Here is a 27606-nt window from a genome sequence, read left to right as displayed (position 1 = left end):
TTCAAAATCAATGCATTTTTGTTGAGTGACTGAGTAAATATGTGTTTGTTTATATAATTGATATCAATATATTGTGTAAAAACAGCGCAGTGCGGGCAATTTCTGTATTTTTTATGTAGCACATGTTACTGAAAGTGAAACTTTGCATGGTTGCGGTCACGAGTTGAATCCGGAGCAGAGTCATTGCTTTGGTTTGGGGATTTCCAAATCGAAATCTCGTTCAGTTTGTGCTGTATTGAGTCTTTCAGTTTTGATGCTTTAAGGTCTAGTGGAAACAAAACACTGGACAAGTCGCAAGTTGATGATATCTAAGTTGGTTAAAAAAAGGTGAGTGGTTGATGCAAGCTGTGCATGATGGTTGTTGCAATTGATTTTCTAACATACAATTGAAATGTTCAAGTGAAATGCCTATCATACATCACACAGTAGATTTATGTGCTTCAACTGCATGTCTTTGATGCAGCCCGAAACATCAGGCCCTACTTGTTCCCGCCTCACTATAGGACTGGAAATTGAAAGGGAAGGAGGTGCGAGTACCTCAATTTTTGGACACCTTACGAGAGGGGCCCCTGAAGTAATTTGGCTTGGAATTGGATTTTACTTCAATTTTTGGTTTTGCAAGATTTACTTTGCATTTGTTTTGTTTAAAAGTATGTGCTTGGAATAAATAATGTAATTGATTTTATTACTGTTTACTAACAAGTACTGAATGCAAGTAAAGTGGCTAGTGGTTTTATATACAGCAGGAATTTATGCTTGAAATGTGAAATTAATGAACACACGCAAGATGCCATTGTTATTGCAGCACATAAGATCATGTCTGGTGAATAATAAATCTGGTGTCTACTGCAACCACGAGACACAGTCGTTATTCTTTTTCAATAACTTGCATTTGCGTCCCGCATATTTGAAAGTTATTGTTTGTGATTGGATTAAACACAATTAACACATTGCGTGTATTCATGAAGTTATGAATGTAAAATAAATTTTGGCAAACATTAAAAAACAAACATTTTGTCAACACTTAAGGGCCTAATGTTTTGCACCAACTTGAATGTTTTACAATGTTATTAAAATAACATTTCATACCCTTTTATATAAACCAACATTTAAATGTTTTCTAGCAACCTTTTGTGAACATGTACAAAAAATCCTGAAAAAAGTTTGTGTTTGCTGGGATATTATAATTGCTATTATTATCATTTTTAATTATTCTGTTTCAGATGTTGTCCTCATATTTTTATTATCATTTACTGGATTCCTGACCTACACCAAGTTTTACAAGTATAATTCTATTGATGACACAAACTCAGCAGCACAAGACTTCAACATGGCATATATTCATAAGCTGAAATTATCACACCCTCAAAGGGTGCAGGTCACCAAATTTATTCAAGCAATTCAGAGACATCAGGAAAGGCTGAAATCACAATACAGGAAAGAAGAATATGCTGAGAAAACTACAGGTAAACAGTCTATAATATCGAATTGATTAATTCGAATTAAACAATTGATCGAGTGGCCATGGGCAGCGCCATTAGACATGTTACAAGACTACCAAGTGACAGGTGATGGACCGTACTCCACACAATTGAATAGGCACTTTTTGATAATTTTCATCAAGGTTACTCAAAACTTACCTAGCTAATTTATTATACATCAGGGGTCTCTGCCTTTTTAATATATTATGAAAAACTTAAGTTTAAAAATATCTCCCGACGAAAATAAAAATCCATCGACGGATAGTCTTGTTATGCTCTCACAAACTTAGAAAAAAATCTGAAAAATCCAAAATTTTGGTCTAAAACATGCCCAAAGTTACTGCTGTCCCATTCAAAAGTACAGGAAGACCACCTACAGCGTTGAGGTCAACTTTCTAGACTTCCTGTCTACTGGCAGTAATGGCTACTACCCAGTGCTAACATCAATAAATTGTTTAATTCGAATTAATCAATTCGATATTATAGACTGGTAAAGTTGAAAAAAAAACTTTTGTGAAATGACAAATCAAAACATCTGTGCAGCTCAACCAGGAGCTCAACTCAGTAATGCTTTTGTCATGCAATAACCCAAGCACCGGAGGAAAGCGCAATTTTAGAAGCCAAAAAAATGCACCACGATTTTAAAAAAATAATTAAAAAATTGTGATTTCCCCCAAAAAAAACACATTTTTTTAAAAAGAAGTTATGGGGGACCTTAAATTAGTTGAAGGTTGGAGCCAGAGAAATACTGCTACTAAAAAAAAAAGTTGTAAATTCTGAGGTGTTTTTTTTCAAAGCTGGATAAAGTTGTACATTTTAACTACTTTTGCTTCAATTGAACAGCTATCAATGCATGTTAATTCAATGTGTCCCTGACTGTTCAATAGAAGCAACAATAATTAAAATGAACAACTTTTTCCAGCTTTAAAAAAACTTCAGAATGTTCAACCTTTTTTTTTCTTCAATTTTTGTAAAAAAAAAATGGGAAAAACTCAATTGCACCCACAAATACCGCGATCGCATTTTCCTCTGGTGCTTACAATAACCCTATGGCTATGCACAGATTTAATTATGGGTAAATTATCAAAATCTGAATGATGCTTTGTTAATTGAAAAATAATAATGTATTATTAGAGGGATATAGGACAAAGAATGATCTGTCCCATTTCACTCCCTTACCGGCTTGTAAAATGGAACAATCTCAACTATCACACTCATTGACAGCATTGGCTTAGGAAGATTTTAAACATTGGGGGGGGCTGAAAGGGACAATTTGTTGGGGTTCCATCTGGGGGTGCCTGAGGGAGTGCTCCCGAGGAGTCAGAAAATTTTGCAAAATATAGATCACAAAGACCCATATTCCCTCTAGTTTATCATAATTTGTTTACTTCACCTAAGATTATTGGGGGCTGAAAGGTATTCCAGCCCCTGCATCAAAATTATTGAGGGAGCTAAACCCCCGGTTCCTAATGAATGTATGAAATGATGTTGTTTCTTCTCTACTCTTCAGATGAGAGACTCTTGATTGCTGAGACTTTGTTGAGAACCAACGTTCCTGCTTCTGCTTTGCTTCTTAAGGATCTACTGGAAGAACAAATGTCTATAAAACAGGTGAGACATTAGGCTCCTTTGCCTTGGGGTAAATTTTATGTACAAAATAGAGCTCCCTCCTCTAAAAATCCCAACAAGAATTAAGGGTATGTGCCCTAATTTGCTGGTGGGATTTTTATGGGAGGGCACATTAATTTAGTTTGTGTCTAAAAATCCAGTTATTTGAAGGGAGCCCATAGCGCCATTAGGCGAACGTTTACAGTAATTGGCATAAAATGCATCAAATCATGATGAATATGAAAGACATAAGTGCCAGGGGATGGTATGGGTGGTTATGGTGTACTTATTGGGTTAGGATCAGGTTGTTCCCCTGATGCTCCCTGAAAAAAAAAGGATTTTGCTCCACTATTATGATTATAGACAGGGGCGTAGCCAACTTTCTTGGTCGGGGGGGGGGGCAAAATAAAAAATCAGGGGCAAAAACAAAAACAAAATCCCGATTGCATCATTATCGGAGAGTATTATACATATACCTGGTTTATATTTAGAGAAAATGAACATGTAAAGTCTTTAAGGGGTGGGGTATGAACGTTTGGACAGTATTTATTTTGGAACATTAGAGCACATCAGACATATCAAATTGCATTCTGAATACGAAGAATGTCATTCTGATATCAAATAATTTTGATGTTTTGAAATTCGCAATTTAATACACATTTTATGGCAAATCATTAAAAATTGATATTTTTGATATTTAACAGTACTTGAAGTAAACTTTATAAATCTGATGATTTATACTTAAAGTGAATGTAGCTGGGATGAAAAGCCGACGATCAATTGAAAATTTTGACCTTTTCGTATTGAAGATATGGATTTTTTTCCCAAAACACCAAAAAAATTAGGTCTTTTGGGAAAAAATCCATATCTTCAATATGAAAGGTCAAAATTTTCAATTGACCGTCAGCTTTTCCTCCTGCTACATACACTTTAAGAATATATCATTAGATTTATATAATTTACTTTGAGAACTGTTATATATCAAAATTTGAAAAATATCAAATTTTTATAATTTGTCATAAAATTTGTATTATATTGTGATTTTCAAAAATGAAAATTATTTGATATCAGAAAGACATGCTTCAGTATTCAGAATGCAATTCGATAGGTCTGAGGTGCTCTCATGTCCCACAAAAATACTGTCGAAACACAATAAACGCTCATTTTAGATCCCTTAAGCTTCCAAAAAAGGCCTTATTTGGACAATGTGCGCAAGTAGCACACAAAACCTTTGTATAACACTATTTTATCCCAGGATTTGGGTGAAAAGGGCCTCATTGGGACAATGTTCATGAATAGAGTGGAAAATGTTTGTATTTTACACTTGTTTGGCCCATAAACTGGATGAATTTAGGTGGAAAACTGGTTCCTTGTCCTTTTCTTTTCATTTGCCATTAATTTTCTTTCATTTTTATCTGAGGGGCACTTTTCTCTTCCATTTTTTGTCAGGGGGGAACTCTTCCCCCCTGCCCCCACCCACTGGCTACGCTACTGATTATAGTCCCATGCAGAATTTTACTGCAAATCAGCCTGCAATATTTGGTATTTCTATTACAAAATACAGGGAAATACAGCCGCATGTATAATAGCCTAAGTATTTTCAGCACAAAATAGGACCCATGTTGAAAAATTTCTTGCAAAACAACTACCTGCTGGAGTGGCACATCCCTGTACACCTCATGAACATCCCCACCCTTCTCCCCCGAATAAGGGCAAAAGAGTTATTTCATGTCTTTACTTGCTACTTTGATCAACATACAACTCATCAGGCCCTACACAGGGGGATGTGATGGCACCACCAAAACAAAGTCTCAGAAAATAGCCCCCAAAGTCCACTTTTTGCATGCAAGCAATTTGTTTACTCACTTCCCCCTCCCCCATAGGCAGGGAAGCAGGAGGGCAGGGGACACGCCCCTCTAATTTTTCCCCTGAAATCCTACTAGAAAAAAATTAGCATTCTCCTCTTTAGTCCAAAAACATAGTGTTTTGGGCCAAAATAGGGTAAAATTGAATAACTTTGCATGCTTCAAATAACAAAATTCCCCTTCAACTTAAATTGAAAATTTTGCATATACGGTACTTCGCGAGCAAATGTCCAAGTAAAACTGGAAATTATGCACCTCCCCCTAAATTTTAATGCTTCCGCTTCCATTACCCCCTCCTGCTAAATATCTGCATATGGGCATGCAACTCATATTTATATTCCTCTTATCATTTCAGAAATTACAATGTCTTCATAACCTGTATGTTGCCTACATGGCACTTGGTCCTCTAAGTGAAGGATTGAAATATGCTGAGGAACAGTACCACCTCTCCAAGATGACACCAGCTCCCGAGTCCTTAACCGAATCTGAAAACCAACAACTCCAATTCCAAGCAGCATGTGATGTTGGTAATGCCCACTGTTTCCTTGGTAACCTAGACAAAGCAAAAATCTTCCTGGATGAAGCGAAAGAGATTGCATCCAAAATGGCTGATCCAGATAAGATTGCCTTGGCAACCATTCACCATGGTAATTGGTTGTTGGCAAGTGGTCAGCTGAAGATAGCAATGGGTGAAGTTTTCAGGCCATTGATGGGGGTGTCATTGTGTGAATACAACCAGGGATTAATGCTACAGGGATATGGCAATGCATGCAGGTTAGTCTGTGCCAGAGAACCATAACCAGAATTTAGTTGGGGGGTTGATTTTGAAAAAGTGGACCTTTTTCCCAAAATATGGACCTTTTTGAACTAAAACTAACGGATTTTGAAATAGGGGACTTTTTTCTCAAAATTGTGACCTTTTTTTGACCAAAAAGGCATAAAAAACCCCTATTTTGAAAGCTTTTGAAGTGTGTCTGCCCACAGACCCCCCGAACACCCCGACTGGCATGTCCAGGAATAATAGGGGTATTAGACTTAGTAAAAATCCCTTTAAAAGGACATACTCATCCATATTGAAGTCGTTACTTGGTGATTTTTGTTAAAGCACTTTGAAATTAATTTGAAAGTCAACAAGTATATTGCTGATAACCTATTGCCAGCAAAATCATATGTGACATGATCAAGGGGAATGAGTCACATGTCGACCCTGGTCGAAAATGAGTTTTACATTTGTTTCTAAAGAGGACATTTAGGCTATTCAGAAACTGAAAACCCCAAGTTGATACAGCTTTTCTTTGCAAAGTTACGTCAATTTATCAATCGCTGAAAACAATATAAAACAAAAGAATTTTAACCCTTTCTTTGCCAATATCTCAAAATCAATATTAGCGACATCCGACTCATTTCCCTTGATCGTGTCACATATGCCGGATGCATGGTATGAATTGCACCATAATATTGCTGGGTGCTGCAGGGTGTCCGCCAAAAAACTATGGAGATCCATAGTAGGCCTATATAAAGCTAGCCAGGATATTATGGAAGGACCTGATTTAAGAGAAAGTTGTCACAGGCACAAATAAGTCCAGGGCTGTTTCGCCAATTTTGCTCATTTTTGTACATTTTCACCCAAAGACCCCAATCTCATAATTCAATACCATACCTGCAAAGACTGAAGAGGTTCATCAGGTCTATTGATTGAAAGTTTTGTATCAAAACCAAAAAAACACCTTTTTTTCTTTTGATCTTGACAACAAACTCTAAATAACTCATTTAATACTATTGTTATTTCACTCCAGAAAATTGATTTCAATTCTATTCAAATTCAATTCTTTTTACACCTGGAGTCTTGCTATTTAATTCCAATTCAATCCACCTTGCTTTAGAATTAATTCAATTCGATTCCAATTCAATTTTTCATTTTCAAAATTATTTCAATTCAATTCCAATTCAGTGCAGTGAAATTAACAGCTAATCGATTTCAATTCAATTCTGAGCATTCATTTCAATTCTAATTCAATTCCAATTCCAATACAGTTGCAGTTTGTGTTAATTGATCAAAATTAAGGCACACTGCAAAAACTGCGTCGAGAGATTGAACTTTTTTGTCCTCGATTTGTAAACACATGTAAAATCTAAACACAAATGTCAAACTCCAAAACATCAAGTGTTTAATATTTAAACACAAGGCATTCTTCAATACGAAAGGTCAAAATTTTCAATTGATCGTCTGTTTTTCATCCCACCTATACATACATTTAAGTATAAATCATCAGATTTATAAAGTTTACTTTGAGTACTGTTTTAAATATCAAAAATATAAATTTGTAATAATTTAATTTGCCATAAAATGTATTACATTACGAATTTCAAAAAATCAAAATTATTTGATATCAGAAGGACAATCTTCGTATTCAGAATGCAATTTGATATGTCTGATGTGCTCTAATGTCCCACAATAAATACTGTCCAAACGTACATACCCCATCCCTTAATGGTTTTCTCATAATTTGTTCAAATGTACAATGACTTTTGAGCATAAAAATTAGGAGCTTGAGAAAAATAGGGGCTTTATATTATTGGCAAGTTGAGGGGATCTCATACTCACATTATCAATCATATCAAGCAATTTAAAACATTGGAAATGCTAAGAATCAATTTGCATCATACGGTATTAGAAGATATTAGTGTCTTTATGAACATAGAACCTATAATTTTTCCACATAACGAGATATTCTTCTAAAGAAGAACTCCAAAAAAAGCTCAAAAAGTTTAAGTATACCAGTGTATCATACTTTTAATTTTCTTCAATATATGTGTATTTTATGCTATCATTTTTAAATGAAAGCTTTCCAGAATACTTAGTTGCAATATGTTTTGTAACACTTTATGTTTATGTTTTGTACCAGTTTATGGTGACTACTGTTTCTTTTTATTTATCATGTTTTAAAAAGTGATCTGGAATCACAGACATCTGCTTGAGAATTGAAATGCTGAATTGAAATCGAAGCTGATTTTCATTTCAATTCCACTTCATTCGTCATCACTCAACATGATTTCAATTCCAATCCAATTCAATTCTTCATTGCTCACGATGATTTCAATTCCAATCCAATTCAATTCATGCCCAAGCCCACTCATTTCGATTCCAATTCAATTGCAATGCATTGAAATGAAAATCGCCCAAAATTCATTTCAATTCAATTCGATTTCAATGCATTGAATTAACATTATTTAATACCTGCAAACCCTGCAAATTTTGCACTATTTTCACCAATGATCGAGATGAATTGTGGTCTGAAACTAGCCTAAAAATAGATACATACCGATGTTTGTTCATGTTTTGACTGTTCAGATCTGCAGCAGACTGGGGTCCAGCCAAGGATCACCTGAGGGAATCCATAGCAATAGCAGAAGCCTTAAATGACACCGTATCAGTGGCTGCTAGGCAAGGGGATCTAGGCACTACCTATAGGTCTGAAGGAAGGACAGCTGATGCATTGATGTACCAACAAAAACATTACCAATTTGCTAAGGAAAGAGGTTAGTGGTATATATGTAAAGCCAAGTTATTATCAGTGGCATCACATGGCATAGGGGCATTTTCCAAGAAAATCCTGGGCCCCCTTCAACCCCACCCCCGCCAAAGCAAGTTAAAATTAAATTATCAGAAATACAAAAGGTACCATTTTAGGCAAATTTTCCAATGTTTGCAGAAAAAAATGCAGAAATATGCTTAATTTGTTGTATTGTGGGAAATTGTTATTAATTAAATGTGAAAAGTCCTGCAATCTTGTGCAAAGATATGTATAGGAACCAGTGGCGCTTACGGGGACAAAGGGGATGGACATCCCCAAATATTTTTTTGCCACCCCCCATTTTTGATGCAAAATCACACAAAATTTCCACTTTGCGTGGCAATTTTGTGCAAATTTGGTTTATTTCCCCCCAAAAAAAAAAAAAAAAAAATCACTTTTCCCCCCAATGCCCGAAAAAATTCCTGGTGCGGCCACTGATAGGAACCATTTAAAGTAGTAAACTATTGCAATATTGCCACATATATTCACTGAAATGCTCAAATCTGTGCAAATAACACCCATGTTAGTGGAATAGTACAATTTCCCATTTTACCCCATTGACCTTAAGGGAAGGGGTATGAACATTTGGACAGTATTTATTGTGGGACATTAGAGCACATCAGACATATCGAATTGCATTCTGAATACAAAGAATGTCCTTCTGATATCAAATAATTTTGATTTTTTTTTTTTTATTCTCAATGCAATACACATTTTATGGCAAATGATTAAAAATTGATATTTTTAATATTTAACAGTACTCGAAGTAAACCTTATAAATCTGATGATTTACACTTAAAGTATATGTAGGTGGGATGAAAAGCCGACGATCAATTGAAAATGTTGACCTTTCGTATTGAAGATATAGATTTTTTTCCCAAAGCATCAAAAACAATTAGGTCTTTTTGGGGAAACAATCCATATCTTCAATATGAAAAGTCAAAATTTTCAATTGATCATCAGCTTTTCCTCCCAGCTACATACACTTTAAGAATATATCATTAGATTTATCAAATTTAATTTGAGGACTGTTATATATCAAAAATGTGAAAAATATCAAATTTTAATAATTTGTCATAAAATTTGTATTATGTGAATTTCAAAAAATGAAAATTATTTGATATCAGAAGGACATTCTTCGTATTTAGAATGCAATTCGATATGTCTGATGTGCTCTCATGTCCTGCAAAAATACTGTCAAAATGCTCATTCCAGATCAATTAAGGATCATGTGCAGGGACTTTATTACAGATTTATGCAATAAGTAAAGTGTTACGGAGAAGAAACTAAAGTGGCATACATACTGCCACCCCCCCCCCAAAAAAAAGTTTGTGGTGTGCTTTCTCTTTGGGTTTTTTTAGACCAAAATGAGCCCCATGTCATGCACTCCCTCTTTGTTCCCTCAAAGTCATTCTAGTATGTCCGACAGCAGGACAACTTTGCCATTTTGAGCCCCCCCCCCCCCCCATCCCATGCACATTTTGCCTGGTATGTTGAAAGCCCGGGGGGGTCACTCGCTTACCAAAATGGTACGCATGCACGTCCCCAAAAACGTCGAAAAAGGGTCGATTTTTGGCCTTGTGGCGGCGTCGACGTTTCTGAAAAAAGGGTGCTTTTCAGGTAAAGTTTCAACGTTTAGGGTATCTTTTTTCAATTTCCATGGGTTTGTTTTAGAGTTTACGCCATTTAGGGGTCCATTTTAGTTTCTCACACCGAATTACGCCATATTTTAGGGGTAAGATTTTCAGAGCCTTACGCCAATAAGGGGTGAAATTCTACACTGATTACGCCATTTAGGGTCCATTTTTGAGGTGCTGGGACGAGCATGCATACCACTTTGGTAAGCGAGTGATCCCCCCGGGTTGAAAGAAAGAATAAAAGAAAAGGGAGAAACATAAAGCACACAGTAATTTAATTTTTTTTTGTCTTCCAGGTGATCGTGCTGGTTTGTGTGTGGCTTGTTTTAATCTTGGTTTCACCTATTACACCAGTAAGCCAACTGATGTAAACTCCACCGCACCCATCTATCATACTGTACAACTAGAATTGGCTCATTCTATTGGCTTGCCTGGGATGAAGTCTAGAGCTCTCAACTGTCTGGGTAAAGTCTTCACAAGTAAGTTTGTACATTAATCTTGTAAGGGTAAGACACCCTATAGGGTTACAGTTAGCCACCCATAAGGTCCGTTAATACTACGCTGCAATTGCATTGCGATATCGCAATAAAGTTAAATACATTTTACTTGGAAATGCGATGAGTTGTGGTGAGTTACGGCAAAAAGTAATTGATATATCGGCAATGCACCGCATCGCAAAGTAATTGCGGCGTAGTATGAATGGACCTTTAGGGATGGAGGGTTGAGGTCCGTTCATGCTTCACTCCCGGGCTTTACTGCATCTGCATTGCGTTACCGATATATCAATCATTTTCTGCCACAACTCAACACAACACACTGCAAATCCAAAGTATGCCAGAGACTTACAGATTTCACCCGGGGGGGCAATCCCACTTTGGAGGTGACGCGTATGTAGGGCTGTTAAGACCCCCTTTTTCAGCATCACTGTCACCTAAAGACCCAATATTTTTTTTACGAACACATGCTCTTGTCACCCGAAGACCCCTTATTTTTCCATTTGATCTGTCACCCAAAGACCCTTATTTTTCAATTTGAACAACAAATTTCATGTATCTCTGATTTTTTTACTTATTTTGAAAAAACAAAGAAATTTGAGGCCATTTAGAACTAGAAATTTGATGTTCGAGCTTTCTGTGGCGCTGTTTCGGCTCTCACCGAAAGAGACCATTTACAAAAAGGTCATGTTCTCACCCATTATTTTTTACATTTTGCTCTCACCAAATGCCAAAAATCATGCTCTCACCCATTGACCCCATATTTTTTACATTTTGCTCTCACCGATTGCCCCTTACTGCGAAAGTGCCAGCCCTATACCTATATCCATTTCATATTTAAAGGAGGATTTCGTGATCCTAGCATCCTCTTTTTTATGTCATTTTTCAGTACATATCCACGAAAAAAGCTTATTCCCAAAATTTCAGTTGATTCCGATATTGCGTTTGCGAGAACTTTATGCATGATTATGTGTATTACACTGCTCCATAGACAATACGTTGTAATTTCGTTCTGGTGCACCAGAACAAAATTCAAATTTCGCGATATCTTTGCTAAACGAATTAATCTGCAAGAAATATTTTGTACATAAACATTATGTTGTGGTGAGTTACGGCAAAAAGTAATTGATATATCGGCAATGCATCGCAAAGCAATTGCGGCGTAGTATGAATGGACCTTTAGGGATGGAGGGTTGAGGTCCGTTCATGCTTCACTCCCGGGCTTTACTGCATCTGCATTGCGTTACCGATATATCAATCATTTTCTGCCACAACTCAACACAACACACTGCAAAGCTCTGCAAATCCAAAGTATGCCAGAGACTTACAGATTTCACCCGGGGGGGCAATCCCACTTTGGAGGTGACGCGTATGTAGGGCTGTTAAGACCCCTTTTTCAGCATCACTGTCACCTAAAGACCCAATATTTTTTTTACGAACACATGCTCTTGTCACCCGAAGACCCCTTATTTTTCCATTTGATCTGTCACCCAAAGACCCTTATTTTTCAATTTGAACAACAAATTTCATGTATCTCTGATTTTTTTACTTATTTTGAAAAAACAAAGAAATTTGAGGCCATTTAGAACTAGAAATTTGATGTTCGAGCTTTCTGTGGCGCTGTTTCGGCTCTCACCCGAAGGTTCCATTCCAAAAAAAGGTCATGTTCTCACCCAATGACCCCATATTTTTTACATTTTGCTCTCACCAAATGCCAAAAATCATGCTCTCACCCATTGACCCCATATTTGTTACATTTTGCTCTCACCGATTGCCCCTTACTGCGAAAGTGCCAGCCCTATACCTATATCCATTTCATATTTAAAGGAGGATTTCGTGATCCTAGCATCCTCTTTTTTATGTCATTTTTCAGTACATATCCACGAAAAAAAGCTTATTCTCAAAATTTCAGTTGATTCCGATATTGCGTTTGCGAGAACTTTATGCATGATTATGTGTATTACACTGCTCCATAGACAATACGTTGTAATTTCGTTCTGGTGCACCAGAACGAAATTCAAATTTCATGATATCTTTGCTAAACGAATTAATCTGCAAGAAATATTTTGTACATAAACATTATGTAGCCAGAGTATTCCAGTGATATAAGAATCTCAACTTTTTTATGAGAATAGTGGGGGCATGAGGCTGTGGATCACAAAATGCCCTTTTAAGCACCCCCCCACTGGATTTCAACATCAGTAAGCTACTGTGCCAAGCAAGTTATGTATATTGATAACTCAATTTTCACAATTTTCTATTTTGTCTGAGTGGATCGAATATCATACTGATTAACAAGTTTGATGACTTTTTAAGTTTTAGTGCAAGAACTGCATTCAGAGATTATTATCATTTTTCTTATACTTTTCATCCAGGTTTGAATAATTTTGATGGTGCCATACAACTTTTCAATGAGTGTGTGGAACTACACAGTCAAACTGGCAATGTTGCTGGGTTGGGTATGGCATATGGGAACCTTGGTACAGCATATAGAGCACTTGGTAAGTCTTCTCTAACTTTATTTGTAGATACTATTATGTATGTTTCCACACAGAATGACCTAAATGTATCCAACCCGGGTATCCAACGTAGATGTGGAGGGTACCATTCAAATGGTACTCCATCTACGGCAAGGGTCGTGATTTGGATTTTGGATGACTGGGAGTTCTGGGTGGTATCCTGAAAAATAATCATAAACTTAAAAACTTAAAGAGATCCAAAATGTACTAATGCTCTGGAGTTATAAATAATATATATTCAAAAAGAAGCTAAGTTACATACCATTTGGAATTTTGCCACAAAGCAATCAAAATTGTGTCATGTTGAGATAAAATATTGCTTCAAATCACAAATATCAGTTGCAAAGTTGGTTATATGAAACTAAAAACTGTATGTGGTGCATTGGCTCCATAAAATCTTGCCATATACAAGAAACAAACTCTTTAAAAATAATAATTATTCTGAATGACAAGATTTTATTCCGCGTTATAACCAAAGTTGTGTTTATTACTTAAGGGCACATAGTAATAGTATGGTAATATAATTTTGTACATTTTAACCCAAAGTTTGTTTGTACATTTCACAGCACAATATGATGATGCAGTGATGTACCATGAAAAGTATAAAGACAATGCAAAGGAGAGAGATGACATCGGAGGAGTGGCCATCATGCAGAAGGAAATCGCACTGGATTATATGTTTCAAGAGGTAAATATTGAATACAGTCATGGACCAGTAAAGTGTGGAATACTTTGCATCTTATGGCAGTGACTTTCTTGAAATATAATGTTACACTTGTAATACACGAAATGGGACAGGGGAACATCCATGTAGTATGGTATACACTGAGGAGTGAGCAAAATTTATGCTGTGAAAACCAAAATCGCCTATGTAACGCACCAGAAGACCCTTATTTTGCATCCACTGACTTGTTTTTACCATTGTCCACCAAAAATCACCATTACTTTCACAAATTTAATCCAGATACCCCTTTTTTTATGACAACTCTCCATCCAATGACCTTTTTTTGTGAAGAACAGATTTTACTAAATGACCACACCTTTCTGTATCTAGGGGCTTATCTGCACTAAAAGACTCCTTGTCTTTTCTTTAGAGGGCTATCATTTTCTTCAGAAGGGGGGTCCCAAATTTACAAAAAGTTAGCGTTAATAAAATTGCATCCCACCTATTTCAGCAACAAAAATTTGATGACCCCCCACCAATGGTATACATTACCCCCTAAAAACAGTATTGAAATCAGTCTTTTTGAATAAAATAAACACACTATCTGTGGTCATCTTGTCACTCCCTACATTTTGGTCATCAAAGATTTTATGACTCCCCCTATTTTTCTTTCAAAAAGTTTATGACCTCCCTGTATATTTGGGATCCCCCCTTCCAAAGAATGATAACCCCCTTACATCTTTAGGGTGTGTCACCAAAAAACACATGTATGGGGTTTCCCAACTGTCAAACTATTAGGAGTACACAGTGACAATTTTCAGCATTCAATATTGGTTTACAACTTTAGAATATAAACTGATTTGAACCACTTTATTACTTCTTTTTATCTCAGGATTATTCTATGCTTTTTGCCTGCAGTGCTAGAGTACCCTATAAACTGTACATCAATATTGCAATATGCCTCTCTTTATTTTTCACTTATAGAAATATGAAATGGCTGAAAAATCTATCAAAGATACACTCATCACTTTAGAAGAAATTCGCAGCAAACTCGGAGCAGAGGACACGTCCCGGATCGCAAATTACGAGAAGAACCAAGCTGAAGCCTTCAACCTTCTACAGACAATCCTTGTGCAAAGAGGCAAAACTATAGAAGCTTTGGTGCTGTCTGAGAGAGGCAGAGCCAGAGCTCTTGCTGACATTATTCATTCAAAGCTTACAGAGTTTGAGCAGCATGACAAAGGAATGACCAAACATTTGGTTGGAATGAGTGAAATGGATGAAGTACATGCAGGGTCTGAAAATGCAGAAAACATCATAAAGCTTACCAAGAAACTGAATGTTACGCTTCTTGTGTACTCTATCGTAACTGAATTCAGTGAGCAATCTTCGAGTAGCAAATGGGTGTATATTTGGGTGGTTACCATGGCAACTGACGATACAGATGAAGGTCCTCATGTGCATTTTGCCAAACGACAGTTGACAAGGATTGAGCGTGATCATAGTAAGAGTACAATAGATGATCAGTATGTGAATTCGTTGTGCCGTTCCCTTGGTAACCTTAATATGGATGATGACACACAGGAACAACCAGGTAGGAATCTTGAAGTGCCATTTCATTTGTTAACCCCATGAGAACTACCGGCCGATTGGCCAAAAAGAAGTTTTCATTATCAATTGGACCAATCAGCAACATTGTTAGAATAATTTCACCACACAAAAGAATTGGAGTGAATTATTTGCAAAGCTCCATTCTAATTGGTGATTAAAGTGAAGATATCATGTAATTGACTAATCAGTGGCAATGTTAGATTGGCAGGTAGTGCTCAGGGGGTTAAAAGTTAAAACTTAATTGATCAAATTTGTGATGTCCATCTTCATTTTGGCCTGTTTTAGGCCATAATTGTCTTTATTTTGGCCTTTTGAGCATTAAAATGTCAAATGTCCGCCTTACAGTACCAGTAGTCATTTTGGTACCGGGTCAGAGGAATGATTGTAAAATTTTACCCCCTTGGAAATGCTGCCTGGTACATCACTGAGAATCCATATCAATCCCAATACTTAATATTATTTACTGTTCATTTAATGTGTACATTAATTTAGCAGTAAAATTTTAACAAAGAGGATCCATTCAGTATGTGAAAAATACGCAAATTAATACCAGTTAATGCAATCACGTCCCTAATATATGGTAGCTTATGGTGATTTGTACCCACACCTTCCCCATCCAGGCCATAATTACCATTTTATATAACTAAAACAATTATTCATTGTATGTAACTTAATCAATTATCACAGAAGATGCAAGTACCTGTGAAGATGATGATGAAACTGACTGCCAAGACGATTGGAGGAGAGATGCAGGACACTCCTATCGTAGACACCAAGATCCACATCTAGACATTCCAGATTCCTTACTACCCCAAACCATACAGACTCCAAACATTGGTGGTATCAATTCAGATGCAATACCTGTGACATCAGAGAGCCAAGATAAGGGACAAAGCAAAGAAAAGAAATTGCCACATCAAGAAGAGATTCTGAAGACTCGTCCCCTTAGTCCAGCCCAGCAAAAGGAGCTTGATAAGCTAAGGGCAGATTATGAGCTGTTTATTGCTCCTATTGAGAAATATCTACCAGCATCCAGAGAAGATGAGGAGGGAGATAATGTCCCAAGAATTGCAATAATACCTCAAGGTAGGTTGAGTTTGATTGTCTTGACGCAACATTCCCGAAACCACCGCTAGGTGGCAGCAAACGACGAAAGCTTTGATGGAACACCTTAATTACTTTCATATGGAAAAACCAGGTAATGCTCTGAGATGCCCGAGATATCTATGATGTAGCCACAATTTTGACATTGTAGCGCATGGAATGCCTTAGAATGGTTTCAAAAGGGTTGGAAACGCTGATAAATATACGAAACAGCATAGATCTGGGCCAAAATAGTGCATTTAATCAACAGATCTAATAGACCCGTGACGTCTGCGTGACGTCACATGTCTATACATGTACAGGTAGCCGGGTATAGCCCCCGTCATCTGGCCAGACGCCACCAACGGCATCTATCTCTAGTTCCGAAAAACTCTGGATTTTTGGAAGATTTCTTATTTTTGGAATTTTTTCAACTTTTCTAAATCCTCAGTATTCCATAAAATCAAACATTGATTATAACTTATTCTAAATATATACCGTACATATAGAGTCTGTTTTCACAAAGATTCAATATTTCAAACATCAGTAGCAAGCCAGCAGGGGAAGGTGGGGCAGAGTGCCCCCTAACAATAAATGAAAGAGAAAAGTGCCCCTCTGAAAATGTTAATTTTGTTATTCTTTGGCGAAAAATATTACATAATATTACTAACAACTTAAGCCAAAATAATGAGGTATTAAAACTGAAAGAAAACCATTTAACTATGGAGCTCTAAAGGAGGGGGATTTGCAAATAAACCCAGTTTTATTGTAAAAACTGTACATTTTACTGTACTGAAAATTAAAGTGTTTCAGGCTTAGTCTTTCGCATGGTATTTTAGTACACCATTGGGCATTACAATCATGCAAAAAGAGAAATTTTAAGGAAAATTGAGGTCGTCACTGTGGAGCAAATCACATGTTATGGCCTTAAGAAAGGTCCGTCTTTTCCCAAGACGTTTGTTTACTATATTAATGGTATTTATTGTTTGTTTATTGAATCCAGGTTTCCTGTTCAATCTTCCCTTCTGTGCACTCCTTGATCACAACAACAAACATCTGATGCAAAAATACATCATTTCATTTGCTCCATCAATTCAAGTCCTCCAACTCACTCATCATCGTCTCGACATGCTTCGACAACAAACCACCAAAACGCCCCTTAGTGTCCTTGCAGTTGGCAATCCCAAAATGCCTCATCCAAAGGTAGTGCCGTTACCAGCAGCTAACCGTGAAGTGCAGATGGTGAAGAATCATTTTGATCAGCGACTGGAGGAGATGAGTGATGGAGGAGTTGAATCAGTGGTAGTCACAGGCAGCAATGCAACAGTTGGTTTTGTGAGGTATCATATGGCGAATCATGATGTCTTACATATTGCAACTCATGCAGAACAAGATGAAGGCATTGCTGATGTGAGTAATTCCATGCACGGATTTTGGGGAGCTTTGGGGGCATGAGCACCCAGGGTAAAAGCAAGGGGGTGGCAAAAAAAAAGGGCGGGATAAGATGAAGGGTTGGCAAGATGAATTTTTAAAGAAAAAAAAAGGTGGGGCAGAAGGAAGAATTATTAATGAAAAAGTCACCTACACCTTTTTGGTCGCCAGCCAGCAGGACCACCGCAGTGGGGTTAATTGGGGTGTAACAAATCTAATTTTGAAATTTTAAATAAAATTGTTGAAAAAAGTTTTTGATCCTACCCCCTCCTACTTTTTAGATTCTTGAGCGCCATCCTTGCTGAAAAAAATGGGTCAACCTTTTCAGGCTGTTCCTGCAGGGGGCAGCAAAATTTACATTCTCTGTAGCCCCCGGGTAGGGGCGGCCATGATACGCCACTAAATTCCATCACAAAATGGTTGCTGTCATAATAGATTTTGTAAGGTTTTAACAGGAGGAAACAGTTAAAGTGACCCTACCACCAAAGACCCCAACCTGGCCTGCAAGACTCATATCCTACCCACCTAGGCATGGGAGTTCCATAACTACACAGACTAACATTCAATATGTACAAAGCAGTTAATCATGCAACTCTTCCGGAAATTCCCCATAGGAGTAGTTAAGACCTATACAAGCGACAAATGTATTAAAAATGGATGCTTTAAATGGCAGGAGTAAACATATTTCATAAGGTTGTCCATCAAATGTTCAGTCTGCCTGATCATGGGGGTCTTGTGGCGAGGGTGGTTGCTATTTGTGCCTGGGGTCCTGGGTTCGGTTCCAGAGTAGGGGCCTTTTTCTGGTCCTCCTATATAGAGTGTGTTACAATTACTGTTTAATAAGCCAAATCGGCATTGGAAGTTTGCAATGCATTGTAGGACAGTTTTTGCAGTTTTAGGACACTTTGTCCTTTGACCTTTCAGAAATATTGGGTTTTTGTACGTTCAAAATATAATCTAAAATGTTTTACAACATTTAAAACCAATATAAAAAATATAAATGTTTTAAAATTAATTATTTGGTATTTTTAATGATCAAAATTGTGACAATAATAAGAAAATTAATAATAATTACGTAAATTTTCCCGATATGTCAGAGGTCAAAGTGTCCCAAAACTGCTCTCAAAAACCGGAAGTTAGAATGGCGATTGGGCTTATTGTTGTGTTGAAAACTAAAAGTGAGTAGTAATTTCTTTGGGAATCGTTAAGTATCAAAGAAGGCCGCCTTCTTTGATACTTAACGATTCCCAAAGAAATTACTACTCACTTTTAGTTTTCAACACAACAGTTAAACAGTAATTGTAACACACTCTCCCAGGGGGGTATACTCAATACAAATGACCATACGGGGACGTGCCGCAAATATGGAATATATGGGTAGCATTTTCAGCCTCTTGGTATACCAATGACCCCTTTTTCAAAGCCTATTTTGGTATATGAATGGGTCCTTTTTCAAAATTTTCTCATTTTTTCTTATTATGAAGGTTTGTTTCCTGCGCAAAAGTTAATGTTCACCCCTGTATCCTAAACAGAGGCAGATATGTCATAATTGGAACATGCTTGTTTGATAGCATCTAAAACTACATCATTTTAAAAAGGTGAAAACTGTTACTAGTATCTTAAATCTGATTTTCATCTTTACAAGGGTTAGATACAGATACAATGACATTAAAGCATCAGAAAAAGAGTAACAAATAGCAGCAAAATTGTCAACAAACTTTTTATCATGATAAGTTAGGAATAACTTATATTATTTGGCTATTAAAAATAAATGTAAATAGCACCCTCAACTTGCACATAGAATAAAAATACCACATAAAAGCAGAAAAGGATGAATAAGTTGAAAAAGAAATGAAAATATATGTTAAAAAGAGCTGGAATTTTATGTACATATTAGTATGATGGTTGTTGGTATGAACATTATGTAATGTTTCATTAGAAAACTGAATTAATGATCACATCAAACAACCGTGGGAATCGGCAGCCAATAGCTCAGTGCATCTTTTTGACCTCATTTATTCAATTGTTCAAGAAATAAAGACACCTATGATCATGATGATCCAAGATGCAAATTCAAAAGTTGCCGTTTGCTCCATTGCATGCCCTTTTGATTTGCCATGCTTTCCATTGATTAGCACATGAGGCTAGCACCATGCGTTCATTGATTTAGAACATAAAGTGCATAATGTTCCTTCCTTTAGTTTTAAATCACTGTTTAATTATCAACCAATTTCAACCAATGAGGTCTTGAATCAGACCTAAAGAGTACAAATATTTGCTTGTTTTAATTTTGATTGGTCTTTTTTAAAGATATTCAGGGGTGAACATAACTGGTACCTTAATTCTTTGTGCACTGTAGTCTATTACAGCCTGGGAAACTGCCCGTGAGTCATCAACATGTGTAGAGGCATGGTTTAAATTGAGCTCCGCTCCACCCTCGCTGTCGAGCTTTGCTCTAACCTTTCATCTTTGACACTTGACCCCCTCCTGAACATCATTGCCAAGAACATGCTGAATAGGCAATAGTGTTGCACAATATCCTGGTCTGTAACCAGGATTTATTGGGGGGCTGATTTTGAAAAAGTGGACCTTTTTTCTTCAAAATTTTGACCTTTTTGAGCCTTTGGCAATGAGGAGGGGGGGGGCTGCAAATATCCATAGCACATTCAATTAGACATAGAATCGTGATGTCAAATTGGTCCACTTTTCATGACAGATTCTTTTGATTTTTAAATCACCATAATTTGTAAAATTAACTTCGAATTGTTCAGTTTAGATATTTTGTTTCACAATTTTGAATATATTATGCAGACATGCCTGGGATCAGAACGTTTCATGAAAATTGCTCGGACGATCCTAGTACAAAAGTATATACGCCGGGGGTGTACTCGAATACATTTTGACAGGGGTGTGCTGCTGGAACTTTGAAACCCTTACCCATGTTTAGGGATTATTAAAACGGCTGATTTGACAGTTTTTGAAAAAATTCAAATCTAGACCCATGCTTAGGGATTTTTTTTACCTACAAACGGTTGATTTGACAGTTTTGACCATTTTTTTTTTCAAATCGTGACCCATAGGGTATATTGCTGATCCATTAATTATCCTTTTCTGGTGCATTGTGGGATAGAAAAGGGAGCAAATTAGCGATCGATTTGCCCCCTTTTCAATCCCACAATGCACCAGAAAAGGATAATTAATGGATCAGCAATATACCCTATGTTTAGAGATACAGTACATCTTTCAGGAATTTTTCAATAATTTCATGATTTTTTGACAACACTGACTAGCATTCCAGATTATGGCAATATTTGTTAAATATTTTTTCCAGATGATCCAAAAGGCTTAGATCACATCCCAAAGAAGCCTTCTCCTGCCGGAGACTTCAGTATGCGGGGATTCTTGGTGCTGGCTCGTACCAATGACTCATGTAGTGGATTGCTTACTGCTGAAGAGATTAAGGATCAGCAGCTGAAAGCTGAGGTTGCTGTACTCAGTTGTTGTCAAACTGGCATTGGACAAGTCACAGGTAAGGGACTGGTCATGAAATTAGGCCCAAAAAAAAATTGTTTGTTTGTCCACGTCCGACCGACCGTGTACCCTGGTCCCGACCGTGTCTTTTTTTTTTATTTTTATTTTTTTTTTTTTTTTTTTTTTTTTTTTTTTTTTTTTTTTTTTTATTTTTTTTTTTATTTTATTTTTTTTTTTTTTTTAATCAGATGATCATGTGTCAAATGGGGATGGAAATTTGAATAATCAGGCAAAAAATGGGGACAACAATTTTGTTTTCCCACTCACACTAAAACTAGGCTGGCTATGGCACTGCAGTTTGCCTCACAGAATTAAAACCAGAGAACCAGGACTCGACCTCCATCTTGATACATGCATGCATAGGGCAAAAATTGGGGAGTATTTGGTTTAGATCGAAATGCGCTTGAGGCAATCGTTGTCATGTGAATGTGATATCACATGAGATGCAATTGGGAGTTGCAGTCGATGCGACCAGCATGCGCCATACCTGAACGTTTCAGATGTCTAGATTACTGTTTTCACTTCCCAATTTTCTCCCCATAGCTGATGGCGCCAATGTATGTGGCGGTATATGGAGTCCGGGTTCTCTGGTTTTAGTTATATGGTTTGCCTTTTAACAAAAATAGTCATGGAGTTACATATTAAAGCCATATTATAACATTCCTGATGAGGACGCCCTCAATATTGTTTTACACAATTATATTGTACTTTATTGAACCATACCCTGCAAAAATCAAGACTAGGCTGGTTAAAGTGGCAAGTTTCTGTGTCACGGAAAAAAACCAGAAAGCACAGAAATTTGCGAAAACATGTGTTTTTCCTTGAGAAAAAATTAAAATGAAGAAAAAATAATAAGAATGTGAAGTACAAATAAAGATATCAACCTTAAAACAACTAGATATAGAGTAGACATAAGCTTATATTTAATTTTGATTTGTGAATTGTGATTTTTAATCATGCAATGTGAACACGTATAAATTGAAATTATATTACGGAAAATCACAGAATTCAGTATTTAAAACCACGCACGCAAAATCGCGGAATTCAGTGTTTTAAATCACAGAAAACTTGCCACTCATTCAAGGTGCTATAGTTTTGTCAAAATCTGATATTTTGAATAAAACGCAGGAACTGTTGTTTTATTATTATGATGGAATTATTAGTCGAACGCACTATACGATGTTCATAACACAGTGCATAGTGATCGTACCATAATGCGACAGAAGGAGTGATACATATTGGCGACATTGGATCTGGAACTGGAAGTAAATTCCTTCTTTTTTTTTTTGCTTTGCCTTAATTAGTTGTTCGACTCAAAAATCAAAGGGGATATATCTGACAGTAAAAGCTAACATTTTATATATGGCAAAGAAATGCTAATCTATTTTGATGAAAATGATGTTATAATATGACTTTAACCTTTTAATTTGACATTCTCGGCGATGGAGTGTTGGGTTTGTACAGGTCTTTCTTGGCTGCTGGTGCGGCTAGTGTTGTGGTCACACATTGGAAGATATTTGACAAAGCTACGGCTAAGTTTATGAGACACTTCTATCAGGATTATAAGGTTGGTACTTGGCTTCGTGCATGGCTTGAAATTAGCCAAAATGATCAAGGGCCATAATTATGACCCCGTAAACTGAATTTTTAGGTTTAGGGTCCTTGTATATTTTTTTTATAGACACACTCAATTAAAATACAAAAATAGAAGTAATTTTTTTAAATAGATTAATGAAATATTGCACTTGGCTGACAGACCTTCTTGGTATTGTAATGATAAGGGATACATCAGTTGACTGACTTTTTGGAAAAAACAAAACAAAAAAACTTCCCTCACCCAGTGGCATTTGCCCCCCCCAAATTTTTTTTTTTTGCTTGCCCCTACTTTTGAGGCAAACCCCAAAAATCACATAAATTTCCACTTTTTGCAGCAATTTTGTGCAAAATTTTGGCTTTTACCCCCCCCCTGTAATTCACCCCCCCCCCCCCAAAAAAAATTCCTGGCGCCGCCACTGCTCTCACCACATGAGCCTGCCCCCCAAAAAAAAAACACCTTTCACTAAAAATAACTTTCCCCACCTAACTGTGATTGCAATAATGCCTGCAAATAAAAAAATATAAAAAAACACCTGGACATTAAATACTGCTGTGTCAAAAAAGAAAAAAAAAAAAGACTTTCACACCTTTGGTGGCAAAAAATTAAATTTTCCCCAACATCAACTTCCAGCCCCCCAAATAGTGCATCCCAAAGATGCAAAGCAGTGTTTTTAAATACATTTACAACTTTTAAAGCTCCTTTACCTGATTGACAGCCTCATTCCCCATTTTTCCTCATCAAAACTGAGATTTTGGAATCAGAAGAAAGCTCATATTTTTCTCATTAGTCATTACCCCAGTAAAATTTATCGCCCAAGATGTTTTGTTCAGATATGGCGTGAACAAAATTATGGTGGATTGTGATTTGTGGTAGGCCTACAATCATGGCCATTGTTATACATGTTTTTGCTTCTCATATCAAAACTGCTGAAGCAATTCAACTCAAGGAAACATTGAAATGGTAAGCCTAAGTATATAGAAAACAGCACATGAAAATATTGGACCATGCCCCTTTAACCACAATTGACAATATAGGAAGCAATATAAACCCCCGGGGGGGTTCTCAGTACAAATGACCATACGGGGACGTGCCGCCAAATATGGGTAGCATTTTCAGCCTCTTGGTATATCAATGACCCCTTTTTCAAAGCCTATTTTGGTATATGAATGGGTCCTTTTTTCAAAATTTTCTCAATTTTTTCGGAAAATAGCCCAATTTTTCATTAAATTTAGCAAAAATTTTCAAAATTTTCCCAAAATTTTGGGAAAATTTGTAAAAACTAGGACAATTTGGGTTAAATTCGGCCGAAAATTTTGACTTTTGGTATATCAATGGGTCCAAATTTCTTGAAAAATTGGTATATTTATGGGTCCACTTTCAAATTCTCAGCGGCACGTCCCTACCAAAACCAAACTTGAGTACCCCGGGTATAAACCTTACTATAAAAATCCAATGATTCAAACAATATAACACTCCCATTCAACAGATTTTATGGCTCTGCCAACTTTGAAAAATACAAAATTTTATTTCCACGTCTCAAAACCATATTTCCGGGCCATATTTTCACAGAAAAACCACATGTTTTAAAAAGTAAGTTCACAACTAATCGCCTAGTCCTTATAATCAATTACCATAACCAATTACTGTACAGAAGTACATAAAGCTGAGACTGTATATTTGTCGCTCGCAGCCAGGCCCGTAGCCAAGGGGGGTGCTGGGGTGTGACGCACTCACCCAAATTTGCCAAAAGTGCTAAAAAGGTCCACTTTTTGTCAAAAAGTGGGCCAATAATGGGGTTTTTGTAGGAGGGTTAGGTCCAAAAAAGGTTCACTTTTTGAGGTCCTGCACCCCCCTCAAATTAATCCTGGCTACGGGCCTGCTCGCACCTGTATGATCACTATTAGTGTGTTTGATATGCATTGTCCAGCATCAATCAGCAATTCATCAATTTGTAAATGAACAACCTATTTCAATAACGTTCCATTCGTGGAAAGGGTGGTACCATATTCAGTTAAAATCCTGCTTTAGTGTATATCTTTCAGGTACAAGCCTGTTTAGGGGGTAAAATTTGTTGCGAAACCTCACTAAATTCCTATTTATATGGGTGTATTTTGCTCAGAAAGGCAAATCCTGTTTGGGGTATGTTTGAAAAGCTCATGAGGTCCACAGCAGCTGATAGGTGTATCCTATCATGGTCTGTGGTACTATAGTAGAACTACACATGCCATACAAAGTTTTCACAAACTCCCTCACTTTAACTTTCAATTACTGTATACGCTGAAATTTTCGCAGTGGTTTTATTTTCGTGAATTTTGCAGATCAATATGTGGCCGTGAAAATAATAACCCGCGAATATGTTAAGATGAAGAATTTTCTTATGTATCTTATTATATAAGTTGCCAACAACCGCGAAACTGCACAAACATCTGTACGCGAAAATATTGGCGTATATAGTACTCACTTATTTCAGGGGAGCTTAGACTTTTGTTTGAATAAATGATCTCTAAAGTACTGTGAAACTATCCATATAGGCTCATATTTAAGCGGCTTTTACTTATGTTTTGTATATAAACATCTCAAAAAAATAACTAACCCCCCTTAAATAATGGCCATTATTCAAAAAGGGGCTATTGTATTACAAATCTGTAAAATGCATTGGAAGCAGAATATATTTATGCGTATTTATATTTTGGCACCTCATTTGATACGATAGCCCAGAAAACAATAAAACACTGGTCAATTTAATGTAGTGAGGTCCAGATTTGAAAGTTGCACTTACATACAAATTTTTACAATACAAAAACACTCAGATATCATTACACAGATTTCCTTCCATTACACTGAATACAAAAGCAATACAATTAACTGCAACTTTGAAATCTTGGGTTACATTGATTTAAATGTACACTATGACGTCAAAATTCTGCTTCCAACACATTTTACAGATTTGTAATAAAATCACTCGTTTTTGAAAAATGGTAATTATTTAAGGGGGGTTAGTTACTTTTTTTGAGATGTTTATTTGCTGGAGCAAGCAGGTGCATGATGGGATACTCCCTTCAGCTCCTGTCACTCTGGTCACACATTCATGTGTAAACTTGAAACTTGAGTGCCCCCCCCCTCCTTGGATTGGCCACTAATTAGGTATCCCGGTTAGGTATACCTTCCGCAGATTTGCTGAGGGCTGACATGGCTGATGTCCCCTTGCACCCTTTGGTCTAGCTGCTACTGAAAATAATAATTGCTACATTCTGTGCTCTTTTACAGGTCCATCGAGATCCTGCCCAAGCTTTGCGTACTGCCATGCTGAGGATGCTGGGAGACAGGCTGCATCATGGACCTCAGTATTGGGCTGCATTTGCACTCATAGGAGCATCAACTAACATGAAAGCAATAGTGTAACATTTCCATAAAAGAATAGATTTTTATTTTTATTTTTCACAAAAAAATGTTAGTTTTCATTGTCTATTTTTAATTTTGACTGAACAAATGAGGTAAAACAGAGAAAACCACTATTTCATTCTACCTACATGTATATGTGACATGATCAAGGGGAATGAGTCACATGTCGGCCCTGGTCGAAAATGAGTTTTATATATGTTTCTAAAGAGGACATTTAGAGTTTTCAGAAATTGAAAACCCTATGTTGATACAACTTTTCTTTGTGAAGTTACTTCAATTTATCAATCGGTGAAAACAATATAAAACAAAAGAATTTTAACACTTTCTTTGCCAATATCTCAAAATCAATATTAGCGACATCCGACTTATTTCCCTTGATCGTGTCACATATTGTCTGCGCATGTATCGGTCCATGGATGGTAAATGAGGCTGACCAGCACTCTCCACCCCTGCACCTGTTATCTAATGACATATTGGGCCTCGATGGGCTACTGTAAAGGTGATGATTTTTACGCATGTAATTTTTCGCGCTTTGCTGATTTTGAACTATATTTCTTGTTTTTAATTTCGCTATTTTGAGTTTTCTTACATAGACCTATACATTAAAAGAACATATTGTGTGTTGGACTTGAAAAGCGTGAAAATTAATGTAATGCGAAATTTTTCACTTTTACAGTATGTCATTGTTAAGGGGGCAAGCATATTTTGTGCCAGTACTGGGACATTTGCTTGCAAAAAATGTCAATTTCAGGCTATTTTTGCCCAAAATGAAGGTCAATTTTGGTATTTGATGGGCCAGTTTGTGTGAAGCCAGCCTGCGCTATGGTCTATGTATCTACCTCCAGTCAGCAGCACTTTGAAGTTCAGCATGTTCTATGTTAGCTTAGTGATATTTGGTGCATGTACATACTTTTACGTGTCAGAATAAAAAGTCTTATGATGATTGTCACCCCTGGGTGGGGAATAAATTTTTGATACATTCTGTACTTACTGACCTAGGTCTTATCATTCTTTACTTCTTTCTCTTTCATTTGACACCACTCGGGGGTCATACCTTCTTGGTATTTTAATTATGAAAAGGACCCAAAATATGAATATTGACCCAGGA

The 27606-nt window shown here is 36.7% G+C and overlaps 1 protein-coding gene across 1 annotated transcript; it reads left to right on the top strand.

Moving 5' to 3' along the window:
- Window positions 1–1227: 1227 nt before the first annotated feature.
- On the top strand, window positions 1228–27382 carry LOC140165643 (uncharacterized). The gene is made up of 14 exons (XM_072188937.1): window positions 1228–1466; window positions 2992–3092; window positions 5310–5728; window positions 8307–8494; window positions 10463–10645; window positions 13036–13161; window positions 13746–13867; window positions 14828–15437; window positions 16142–16540; window positions 17541–17951; window positions 19066–19103; window positions 21335–21495; window positions 22937–23066; window positions 26364–27382. The coding sequence occupies exons 1-14, from the start codon at window positions 1331–1333 to the stop codon at window positions 26496–26498; spliced, it is 3159 nt and encodes a 1052-aa protein (XP_072045038.1). The 5' UTR covers window positions 1228–1330; the 3' UTR covers window positions 26499–27382.
- Window positions 27383–27606: the final 224 nt, after the last annotated feature.

Source organism: Amphiura filiformis, chromosome 12 (genome assembly GCF_039555335.1).
Source record: "Amphiura filiformis chromosome 12, Afil_fr2py, whole genome shotgun sequence".
NCBI classification, from domain to species: domain Eukaryota; kingdom Metazoa; phylum Echinodermata; class Ophiuroidea; order Amphilepidida; family Amphiuridae; genus Amphiura; species Amphiura filiformis.
The sequence above is the reverse complement of the archived record's forward strand: the minus strand, read 5'-3'. Positions and strand labels throughout refer to the sequence as shown.

Bases quoted from the DNA above. Each gene is read 5' to 3' on its own strand.
- LOC140165643 (XM_072188937.1), top strand. From the start codon at position 1,331: ATGGCATATATTCATAAGCTGAAATTATCACACCCTCAAAGGGTGCAG. The intron at 1,467-2,991 runs GTAAACAGTCTA...TCTACTCTTCAG, and splicing joins ATATGCTGAGAAAACTACAG to ATGAGAGACTCTTGATTGCT. The intron at 17,952-19,065 runs GTAATTCCATGC...CCGATATGTCAG, and splicing joins TGAAGGCATTGCTGATGTGA to AGGTCAAAGTGTCCCAAAAC.